At 47.2% G+C, this 12,061-nt stretch overlaps 1 protein-coding gene across 1 annotated transcript; it reads right to left on the bottom strand.

The window, feature by feature from the left end:
* Positions 1-8,961: 8,961 nt before the first annotated feature.
* On the bottom strand, positions 8,962-12,061 carry LOC123043244 (UNC93-like protein 1). The gene is made up of 2 exons (XM_044465633.1): positions 10,657-12,061; positions 8,962-9,470 (listed from the first exon to the last, which is right to left on the bottom strand). Exons 1-2 carry the CDS (start codon positions 11,832-11,834, stop codon positions 9,227-9,229), a joined length of 1,422 nt encoding a protein of 473 aa, XP_044321568.1. The 5' UTR covers positions 11,835-12,061; the 3' UTR covers positions 8,962-9,226.

Here is a 12,061-nt window from a genome sequence, read left to right as displayed (position 1 = left end):
TGTTATGCTTCCTGAACTCGTTCGGTATGGCCTCCATATATTATATAGGGAGATCGAGATTCCAAAAGAAAAAAATCATTTGCACGCTTGAAATCAGTCTACAGAGTAAGTTAGGCATTCATTTAGTGTCCGTTTAAGAACTGCCAACTGCCAACCACCACAGATTTGTCTTTCAAGGAAAAATATACCAGACTGAAACTTGTCGTACCAGGCTACCAGCCATTCTGTGGCATGCATTCGTCCACGTTTATCAGCGACGCAGAGCTCGGGATTCCGAGCCTGTGCTACGGACTAAAAATACTGTACTGACTTTAGTTCTTTCAAACAGTATTGGAGTATAATTGGTTTGATGCCAAAAATTGGCGTGCCAACATCTGGCAAATGTCAAATTTTGGCTAGTGCTTGACTGGCTACCATATTTACTTGCCAACCTCACAAAATGTTATCATTTGTTGGCAACTTTTGACATTGCCAATTGTTGGCTTACCAAGTATTGGCAATGCCAAATGTTGGCATCAAACCAATTATGCTCTTGATTCATTCAAATAGAACAGTAACTACCGAAACAAAGAGAAAATCGCACCTATAGATGACAGGACTATTATGTACTACACAATTAAAGTTACGTGAAAAGTTTTCTAGTTTTGTGGCAAGTCAACAAAACAAACTGAGATCATTTTCTAGCTCTTATTCTTGTACTTTTCTTGCAAAGTACAAATCAATGTATCTTCTCACAGTTATGTTTCAGAAAATTCGGAAAATTAGAGCATCGCCATGGATCGGGGAAGATGTTATTGCTTGGGGTCCTCGGAAGCTGGGAGTCTTCACAGTAAAATCAGCTTATGATCTTGTCTTGGAAGAATCCTGTAGACCATCCGCCGTTGGTTCTAGTTCGGCTACAGATGGACGACATATGTTTTTTTTAGAACGAAGGTTCGACAGGAGCCCAGCTTTGAATTAACAAAGCCATCAACTGGCGAGGAATTACAACCATCATTACATCTTCCAACACCACACACAAAGAAAAGAAAACAACAACGACTGAAAGATAAAGGGGAGCCTGGTACACGGCTTACATCACAACCCACGCTGCAAGCAACTAAAAATTGGAGAAAGAGAAGCACCGCTTGCATAGTGAGAAGCTGCCTCAAATTGGGTGTGACGGTGGTTAAAGTTTGATATCCTCTTGGAATCGCGCGCGGGAGCGACTAGATTGCCAAGGCCTTTTCCGTAAACTGAACTTATTTCCTATGCTAACCTTGTTGACCCAAGTTAATCAAGCCCATCAAAGTCAAACTAAAGGAGCAAATTGATAAAAAGTAGTACCATTTTGTGCTTTGACACTTCATCACGTTCTCTTTTTCATAGAACATATTGATCATCAAACATCTACATTATTTATAACCCCTAGAAAATATCTACTCCCTCTATTCCTAAACATACGACGTTTTGGTAGTTTAATTTGAACTACCAAGACGTCATATAGCATATATTTAGGAACGGAGGGAGTACATTTAAGTTAGCGCTTTCTTCTGTCTTGCCCCTTGCTGAAAACACACCATATTCCAAGCTGCCTAACACACCAAGCAGAAAAGGCATTTTTCACTTTCCATCAATTATTAGAAACAGCTCCAAAAACGAAAAGAAACAACGAACTCCCCCAGCCCGGCCACATCAGTGAGGTGAACAAAATCACCGCAGTGCTTACCATTCCTCCATGCGGCCGAGCCCAACAGCAGCTGCCCACTACCCATGGCCTTCAGTCCTCAGTCAGCGCCCCTCAGGAACAGAGCAGAATGGCCAGAGTTTCATCTGTTTTAGTCCCACCTCGGCTACTCCAGCGTTTGCATTCCACCTCTTAGAGCATCTCTAGCAAACCCCTTAAATCACAAATTATAAAATTGGGATACGAGTTGGAAAAAGTGCATTTTAAGGGTTTATTTTAGCTGCGGCCGAACATACTGTAAAACAAACTGTAAACTGAAATAAAGAGCTCCTTCCTCCAGTCCGTCCGCTGCTGCCCCTTCCCCAGCCGGCCACGCCGGCCGTGTCCAACCCCGTCGGTCGCACCCCATCGCCCGCAGGCCATGCCGCGTCGCTCGTTGGCCGAGCCCCGTCGCCCGTCGGCCGCGTCCCGGCCCTGTCGGCTGCTTCCCATCACCGCACCGGCCGCGCCCAGCCTCGCCGGCCACGCCCCGTCGCCTCCATCGTCCGCGCCCAGCCTTGCCGGCCATGCCCCGCCGCCTCGGCCTTCCGCGCCGTGCTCTATTGCCAGCCGAGTCGTGCCCCTTTGCCTGCCACGCCGGGAGGATTCCGGCGGTCAGGCTGAGGTCATGGGAGGCCACGGCTATGTCGAGCTCGTCCAATTCGAACTGGCGGCGATCTATTGCGTCGCCTAGCGGCCTTTTCCGGTGAGCAGTGATGAATTCCGGCGAGTTTAGGGCGAATGTCGGCAAACTCCGCGGCGGCGTGTTTGCTCCGACGAGGTTTGACCGGTATACGGGGCCCCCTAGATTCGGCCTTCCAACCTCCAAAGATAAGGGTTTCGGGTGTGCATTTGCGACGGCCCTTAAAAATTTTACGGGTTGGACCACTTTTACGGTTTCTGTTATGGACATGTTTTCGCCCAAAATTATAAAACACAAAAAAATTACGGGTTTGACCACTTATGCAGGTTCTGCTAGAGATGCTCTTAAGTGGGCAGTCAGCTGAGTAGGCGTGCCCAAATGGAGGCACACCCAGCGCACGAGAGCCATGAGGTGCCTCGTGTCGTGGTGGTAACATGTGCGGCATGCACATTTAGCATAACAACCCAAGAATTAATGATTAAAACGCCACCGTCTAGCTAAGCAAGCATATGACAAATATGCTCGGCAATCCTTTTTTTTCACCTTTTGCTGTAGCATGATAACATTTGCGATATGCCTACTCCAGACAGAAAATTCACCTCACGAGATATATTGAACTAATGAGCTATGCCATGTGCTTTGTTTGAACTCATGAACCGGTGATGTTTTTAGTGATTGTTTCTCTTGTTTTCCTCGATATATAGATTGGATTCACCTCACGCATATATTCTCCTTGATTAATTTATTGGCTGAAACAAGTGAACATACAGCTGTGATCTCCTTTTGTTTCAGCATCAATCAATATTTGCAAAAGAAACAATCAGCATGTCTAGCTGGGCACTAGGCAACCTGGGACCTGTGTATATAGCATGGTAGGCAACTCAGTTCAAACAAAACTTTATTATTATTATTTATTGTATATATCAGGGTGGTTTGCTCTACGAACATTCTGTCGAGAAACTTGGCACATCATTCAACGAAGAATCCAAATTATCTCAAAAAGAAGAGACAAAAGAATTCAAATTATTAAATTATTGGAGTTCTGTTTAGATAAGTCAATTCACATTATTCGAAAGCCTTATTATTTGTTTGTTTGTTGCCTGGAAAACTAAAACTCATGAGTTTTGGATGCTCATTGCTGTTGGAAAATGAATATCAAAGGCAAATTACAAACCTAATAGAACAATTGATTTTTTGGCATCCTCAAAGAAAGAAAGCATAATAGAATGGCTTGACTGACTGTGAAAGATAGTTTGCTAAAAATCAGAGACACCTTAGTGATGGCATGTAATCTCTTTTCCAAGTCATTAAAAAACATTTTCAGGAAATGACAAGGATGTAGCTTGTGCCACGTCACTGATCCGTGGCATGGCCTGCCACCTCACTGATCCATGGCATCGCCTTCCCTCTGGCTTCTTTCTTCCTAGTCCAAACCACCTTCTTCTAAGACCATCTCTCATCACTATATATACTAGAGGTAGCAATCCATCCGCGTGCAGGATGCGCGTGCGACTTATGACTTAGGGACTTGGATGGGCGAGGAGAGGAGAGGGGAGGACACAGACTGAAGCAAGTTCATTTCACTTTTTGCATCATAGGTTCAGCACTACTAGGGTGTATGCATTTGTAGGTTCATGCCATGGAATTCTAAGATGATGCTGCTTGTTTCCTATCCACATGCTCAAGATTTGCCTACTCCAGACTGAATGCTTGTTTCCAAGAGCATATGCTGAAACTGAATATGCCGGCACCACCAGCCGCCGTAGCTCCACCGTCCACCTCAGCGGCACCGGTGCCGGAGCACATGAGGGTAGAGCTGGGATGGGGCGACGGTGTCTTTCTCCTTGTCGTCGTCGGCCAAGCTAACGCCTACACCACGGCCTAAACCATTGTGCTTGTGAAGTATCGCGGCAGGCAAGCACGCTGAATGACTGAAACATATCCTCTCCTCGGTGGAAGCTTGATGGCGCGGCCATCTTGGTGTCTTTCTCCTTGCCGCCGTCGTCGACGTTGGACACCGAGTAGCACCAGTTGACGATCAGCTGCGACAGCAGGGACGTCTTGTGGGTGTCGACTTGCCATGCCACGGCTGCTCCTGAACAGGTTCTTGAGCTTGCCTTCTGCGTCAATAGTGTGCTCAAAGAAACTACAAGACACGAGCTCCCAGCAAATGGAACGACCAGCGGGCAACACTGTAGCTTGCTTGTTGCGAGCCTTACGGCTGTGTCGCCTCAAGAAACAGTCTGGTTCGCCGTCCAACCGACTTTGTACTCCTCTAATGCCGGATAGGGGATTGGTTAGAAATGCCCTAACCATGTTGCGCTGCTCCACAGGTCCTCGGGGAGAAGGGTGGCAAAGTCGGGTCGCTGGCGTCTGCAATGGCGGTGGCGGAGCATCCGCGCTTGTTCTCGAGCTCGTGTAGAAGATCCTGTGACATTGAGCATATACAAGGTAAAGGTTGGCAGTGGGCCCTATTTCAGGTGCTACTGTGTCAACATGTAAAATTGTTTTGTGACTGTAGGCATATCTGATAAGTAATTGTTTTTGAAATTTTGGGCCAGTTTTCAGGGTGACCTTTGTACTCCCGTTTTCGTGACTGTAGCTATCTGGATGCTATAAGCTTAATAATTATCTCAATAAAGCAATATCTGTTTGCGCTGCGGAACTCCATTTTACGTATTTGTATACATTTCTCCATTGCGCTGCGGAACCAGGGTCAGTTTTGCGGTTGCTGAACTGTGTTGCGATATGATCTGCTGTGAAAAACAGTCATGGAACTAGAGATAAAAAAAATTCAACTTGAAAACCTAGAGATAAATGGTTCAAACTAGCACCAAAATAGGCAAAAATTGTCCTTCGTTCGCCCGTTGCTGAACTGTGTTGTGGTATAGACTGCTTTGAAAAAATAGTCATGAAACTAGATTTTTTTTTCAACTGTAAAATCTAGAAATGGATTGGTTAATCAACCAGTGTCAAACGCAGCCGCCTATCATTATTACATTTCTTCTCCATGCGGCCCAGCACAGTAGGTAATTGCATTTCACATCCAGAGCACTGAGGCAATCAAAATTACTTTTTGTTAGACAAGGCAGTCAAAATTACTGCAGTGCTTACTCCGGTATGAATCCGAATTTCTCGCGGACCCAGCCCAACAGCAGCTGCTCACAGCCCACAGCCTTCACGCCTCAGCCCCTCCACGCGAATGCCGAATGGGAATGGACAGAGTTTCCTTGTTGTTTAGTCCCACATCGGCCACTCAGTGGTGTGAGAAGCACCTCTTAAGTGAGCAGTGAGCTGAGCAGGCGTGCCAGAATGGAGGCACACCATGTGCTGTGGTGGTTCCGTGTGCGGCATGCACACTCAGCATACAAACCCAAGTGAAAATGATTGAGGTCACCGTCTAGCTAAGCACGCATATGTCAAATATGCTGGGCAATCTTTTTCTTTTTACTCTGTTTATTTATGTGTTACAAACGTTTGACACTTCTCGTGTAAGTTGCTGTTCACTGCGAGAGTATATTAGCTAGCCAAATACAGTAGTTTTTTTTTTTAACCACCGTCTAGCTAAGCAAGCATATGACAAATATGCTCGGCAATCTTTTATTAACCTTTTTTTATTAGCTAAGCAGCATAATTTTCAAACATATCTCAAGTACAGAAGATTGCCTGTACTCAGTTTTTCAAACACATTTCAGGTAAAGAAGATTGCTTGTATTCAGAGTATATTAGCTAGCCAAAGAGTGGTTATAAGAAACACATCGTTTGTATTTATTTTTCTTTTTGAGGGAAGATTATCTGTACTGTAGCATGATAACATTTGCCGGCACGCCATGGAATTCGAAGATCATGCTGCTTCCTATCCATATGTTCAAGATGTGCATACTCCAGACTACCTGAAAATTGCAGCTTGATATGCCTACTCCAGACTGCCTGAAAAATTCAGAAAACGCATAACTAGCTGTTCAGGTTGCCTACTTCGAACGAACTGCCTGACAGTTCAGAATTCTGTTTCCATGAGCTCAAATACGAACCAGAGATTGCACGGAAGAAGAGAAATGCACAACGCGTAGCCGGATGGCGTTTCCTGGTTGACATAGCGGTTCGAACAAGCAATGAAACTGTATTCTCTGTGTTGTTACCATTTACTGCAGCTAAAGTGAACCGAAGACAATGAAAACAGAGAGAAAAATATAACACGATGTTACCAATGAATGAACACCACCACCACCACCATGAAGTGCAAACACGCTGGAGTAACAGTTGGACACAGCACGAAGATCGCATGATGACTGAGCAGCGAGCACTCACGCCTACACCAAGGCCTAAACCACTGTACTTGTGAGATGTCGCGGCAGACGAACATGCTGATGAATAACTGATGTATCCTCTCAGTGGAAGCTTGACGGGGCGGCCCTTTCTCCTTGCCGGCGTCGTCGACGTTGGACACCGAGTAGTCCTCGTCCTTCACGGCCAGGAGCACCAGGACTGCGAGCAGCGGGTAGCTGACGGTGCACAGGCCCCAGTTGACGATCAGCTGCGACAGCAGGGACGTCTTGTGGGTGTCGACCTGCCATGCCACGGCTGCTCCTGCGCTCTGCACACCCTTGTAGAAGCCGACGTATCTGCATTATAAGTTGGAAATTTTATTCAGACAGCTACTTGATATATTGACCAACACATATTGCATATACTTTTGTTCAGAAGAGCAATTTTTATTGACCAACACCAACACCAACACCAAATGCATTATGCATGAGTATGCCCACCTTGTACTTGAAAGAAATAGCAAATGCATGCTAAGAATGATGCATGCGACTGTCCATACTTCAGAAAGTATTACTTACACACCAAGGCCTCTTCACACAGACTATGACACTAAGGACCATTTTAGTTTATTTCTTAGGACCGGCCTATGGAGAGCAACATTGTGAATTTATTCTAAGAAAAGAGAAGAAAAAGGTGGCTGAATAAAAATCCTTATCTATCACAACCTACCAGGAATCGAATTTATTGTTGTAAGCACATTCCTATCAATATACAGAAGCAGAACAGGTGGGCAAGAATTTCTGAAGCTGGATAACACTAGGTTTCAGACAGCAGGCAAGACTCTCACACCTAATTTCAAGAGGGGGAAAGAATGAGACTGAAATGATGTTTCCCTTTTGTCTTAACTAGTTAGTATCTGCCGTGATGGTCATGGCACTTCAAGCCCCCCCCCCCAGGTCATCACACACACTCACTTCAGTTAAGTACTACTCCCTCCGCCCTAACTTTGTACTAAATCAGCGACAAATATTTTAGGATGGAGGGAGTATATTACAAGAAAAGATCACCCCGTTTCCACACTGATGATGATTCACATGGCATGCTTCAAGCATTTTAATATTGAACCTAGCCGTGTAAAGTTAGTGGACTCTCCAAAATTTAAGGAGTATCTTATCCAATGTGGAACTTTCCTAAGCAGTCTGCTAGTATCAAACAGAGTGAGAACTATCAGTTCAGAAGGAAATGTGTTCTATCAAACAGTGGCTTCTAGTTAACCAATTCAGCATTTTATATTCACAATTCAGCATTTTATGTTTAAATAATCCTATTTATCCCAGATACCAAATTAACAGTTAACCAATTCAAGTATATAGTATCTTAAACAAGGTTAAGATTGGTCATTATTAGTACCCAATATGACTATGAGTGGATCATGATAAATTGTTACCAATCCAAAATCTGCCAGGAACTGAATTCATCAGACATGCACTGTATTGGAGTGTGTACCTGCTGAGGGTTTGCTAGTCGTTGGCGAGCGCGCCGATGTCCAGTAGATGAGGCTCTGGAGTGTCCAGCAGCATGGCGACGGCGGCGACCCCTCAAGAATGCGAACACAGGTTACCTCACCATTTCTCCATGCGGCCCAGCCCAGTAGCAGCTGCTCACACAGGTCACACTGCTCAGTGCTCACAGCCTTCAGACTTCAGCCCCTCAAGAATGGACACAGTTTTGTTTAGTCCCACCTCGGCCACTCGAGCGTGCGAGAACCACCTCTTAAGTGAGCAGTCAGCTCACTGGGCGTGCCCAAATGGAGGCACACCAAACACACGAGCGCCGTCAGGTGGCTCGTGCTGTGGTGGTTCCGTGCGCGGCATGCACACTCAGCATACAAACTCAAGGATTAATGATTGAGGCCACCGTCTAGCTAAGCAAGCATATGACAAATATGCTCGGCAATCTTTTTTTAAGCTTTTTTATTAGCTTATTAAGCAGCATGCCAAAATTTTCGGACATACTATTTCAAGAACAGAAGATTGCTTGCATTCAGAGTATATTAGCATATCGTCTGTGTTTTTTTTTTTCCTTTCCGAGAGAGGATTGTCTGTGCTGTAGCATGATAACATTTGCCGGCACGCCAGGAATTCCGAGAGCATGCTGCTTCCTATCCATAATATGCTCAGCATATGCCTACTCCAGACTGAAAATTCACAGAAAATTCAGAAAACGCAGAACTATCTATCTGCAGTTCAGGATTCCGTTTCCGTTGGATCAAATACGAGCCGGAAGTCGCACGGAAGAAGAGAAGCGCGCAACGCAGAACTGGTTACCATTTCTTGACTGAACAAGCAATGAAACTGTATACTGTATACTGCAGCTCAAATGAACTGAAGACAATAAAAACAGAGAAAAAGTTAACACATGATGTTACCAGTAAACACCACCACCACCATGAACCACACACACACTGGAGTAACAATCTGACACAACACGAAGATTGCTCAGCCACGGTCGAGCAGCGAGCACTCACGCCTACACCGCGGTCTAAACCATTGTGCTCGAGAGATGTTGCGGCAGGCGAACACGCGGATGAATAACTGAAATGTATCCTCTTCTCAGTGGAAGCTTGATGGCGCGGCCATCTTGGTCTCTTTCTCCTTGCCGCCGTCGTCGACATTGGACACGGAGTAGTCCTCGTCCTTCACGGCCAGGAGCACCAGGACGGCCAGCAGCGGGTAGCTGACGGTGCACAGCCCCCAGTTGACGATCAGCTGCGACAGCAGGGATGTCTTGTGGGTGTCCACCTGCCATGCCACGGCTGCTCCTGCGCTTTGCACACCCTTGTAGAAACCAACGTATCTGCAACACAAGTTGGAAATTTATTCAGACAATTATTTGATTGACAAACACAAGTTGAAAATTTATTTAGACAATTATTTGATTGACAAACACCGATTGCATATACGACTTTTGTTCAGAAGAGCAATTTTATTGAGCAACACCAACACCAAATGCATTATGCATGAGGAATTGAGGATACATCATGCTAAGGATGATGCATGAGACGACTGTTCAGACTTGAGAAAGGATTACTTACACACCAAGGCCTCTTCACACAGACTATGACACTAAGGACCATTTTAGTTTTTTTTTTTAGGACCGGCCTATGGAGAGCAACGTTGTGAATTTATTCTCATAAAAGAGAAGGAAAATGTAGCTGGATAAGAAGAATCCTTATCCATCACAACCTATAAGGTATCAAATTTATTGGGTGTAAGCACCAAACCTGAAAGACCACTCTTTCGTCTAAGGATGCCTAACTGCCGCACCGATCATTCATTCATTCATTCATTCAGGGGTTTCTATCAGTAGCGGCAGATTTTTCTGATGCATTAAATTGGGCAAGAATTTCTGAAGATGGATAACACTAGTAGGTTTCAGACAGCAAACAAGACTCTGACATCTAAATTCCAAAGGGGGAAAATGTGAGACTGAAATGTTGATTCCCCTGTAATCAGATTTTGGAAGGGGGCAGAATTCAGAAGTCAAGGCATCATTTTGCCTTAACAAAGGGAGTATCTGTCGTGATGGTCATGGTAAGGTCATCACACTTCAGTTAAGTGTAGTACTACTAGTCTTTTACATGAAAAAGTTGACCCCCTTTTCCACACTGATGATGATTCAGATGGCATATTTCATCAAGCATTTTAATATTGAACCAAAGGCCTAGCCGTGTAAAGTCAGTGGACTCTCCTTCCAAAGTTTAAGGAGCATCTTATCTAGTACTGTACTTTGAAACTTTCCTAAAGCAGAGTGAGAAGCATCAGAAGAAGAACAGTTATGTTCTTCTATCAAACAGTGGATTCTACTACGTAGTTAACACGAGCACTATATATTTAAATAATGCTATTTATCCCAAATACTAACTTAACAGTTAACCAATTCAAGTACAGACAGTATTATGATAAATTGTTGCCAATCCAAAATCAGTGAGGGATTGAATTCATCAGACATATAGTACTGCATTGGAGATTGGAGTATGTACCTGCTGAGGATCTGGGTGTCGTTTGCGAGGGCGCCGATGATCCAGTAGATGAGGCTCTGGAAGATGGCGTCCATGAGGCCGTAGCTGAAGTAGAGCAGGAACGGTCCGGCGTAGCGGCTGCCCTGCTTGAAGTCGATCTTGTCGGGGAACTCGCCGTCGAGGTATCTCAATTGATTCGCGAGGCCGCCGGCCCAGATGGCGGTGCCGAGTACGGCGACGGCGGCGACGCCCATGAGCCCCCGCTTCCGGCGGCTGGCGAAGCCGAAGTCGAGGAAGTAGCCGATGCCGGCGGAGCCGAGCATCTGGGCGCCCCAGTAGAAGACGTTGTTGAGGCCCTTGGTGCGGAGGGTGAAGAGGAGGCCGTTGACGTTGTTGAACTGGTAGGTGTAGAAGAAGTTGCTGGCCCATGCCGCCGGCAGGATGAGCAGCATCCTCCAGTTGGCGAAGAGCTTGAGGATCTCCCACCCCTCCGTGGACACCGAGGAGTAGGTCACCCTGGTGGCTCGCGTGCCGTCGTCGCGGACGATCCTGGCGGGCGGGAGGACGAGGAAGGTGAGCGCGGCGCCGAGCAGCATGAAGGCGATGAAGGCCGCGTAGGTGGCGTCGTTCACGCTGCCGGCGTCGGTGCGGGCGTAGTTGAAGGAGAAGGGGAGGAGGCCGCCCAGCACGCCGCCGAGGTTGAAGAGGCACCAGAAGAGCGAGATGTAGCTGCCCCGGCGGTTGGGCGGCGGGTAGGAGGTCATGATGGCGCCCTGCGCCGCCCAGAGCAGGCCCGCGCCGGCGCCGAGCAGCGCGCCCGCCGTGATGGGGAACGTCTGGGACTTGTGGTGGTTGTAGTAGAGGAAGGAGGCGGCGTAGAGCGGGTAGGTGAGGGACCCCAGGAGCAGCGTGAGGCGCGGGCCGAGCAGGTTGTGCGCGGCGCCGCCGAGGACGCCGAAGACGGCGAAGCAGGCGTAGAGCGCCGTGTTGGCGTTGTCGGCCGTGGTGTGGTCGAACTGCCCGCCGCCGCCCAGCCCGGACAGCGCGTTGAACATGCCCGGGCAGCAGAAGCACACCAGCCCGATCAGCGACACCTGGACCAGCGGCGAGTTGTACCGCAGGCCGGGCCGGGGCGGCGCCTCCGTCGCCTCCGTCCCCTGCGGGGACCCGGCCTCCGGCAGCTCCCTCGACACGGCCATTTCGTGCCTCTGAACGAACGGGCCGGCGGAGAGGAGTGAGGACGGCAGGTGGGTGGGTGGAGACAAATCGGCGAGGTGGAAGACGATCGGCGGAGGTGGTGGTATTTATAGATGGGATCTTGGTGGCTCCTCTGCCTGATTCTGTTGCGAGAAGGGGGAGAAAGAGACGGCGACATTGAGGAGCAGAGGGCGACATTTGGAGCATCAGTAGTCAGTGATGATTGCAT

The sequence above is a fragment of the Triticum aestivum genome, chromosome 2B, assembly GCF_018294505.1.
Source record: "Triticum aestivum cultivar Chinese Spring chromosome 2B, IWGSC CS RefSeq v2.1, whole genome shotgun sequence".
Classification (NCBI taxonomy): Eukaryota; Viridiplantae; Streptophyta; class Magnoliopsida; order Poales; family Poaceae; genus Triticum; species Triticum aestivum.
Note: the sequence above shows the minus strand (reverse complement) of the source record. Positions and strands in the feature narration are given on the sequence as shown.

Bases quoted from the DNA above. Each gene is read 5' to 3' on its own strand.
- LOC123043244 (XM_044465633.1), bottom strand. From the start codon at position 11,834: ATGGCCGTGTCGAGGGAGCTGCCGGAGGCCGGGTCCCCGCAGGGGACG. The intron at 9,471-10,656 runs GTACATACTCCA...CTTGTGTTGCAG, and splicing joins GACACCCAGATCCTCAGCAG to ATACGTTGGTTTCTACAAGG.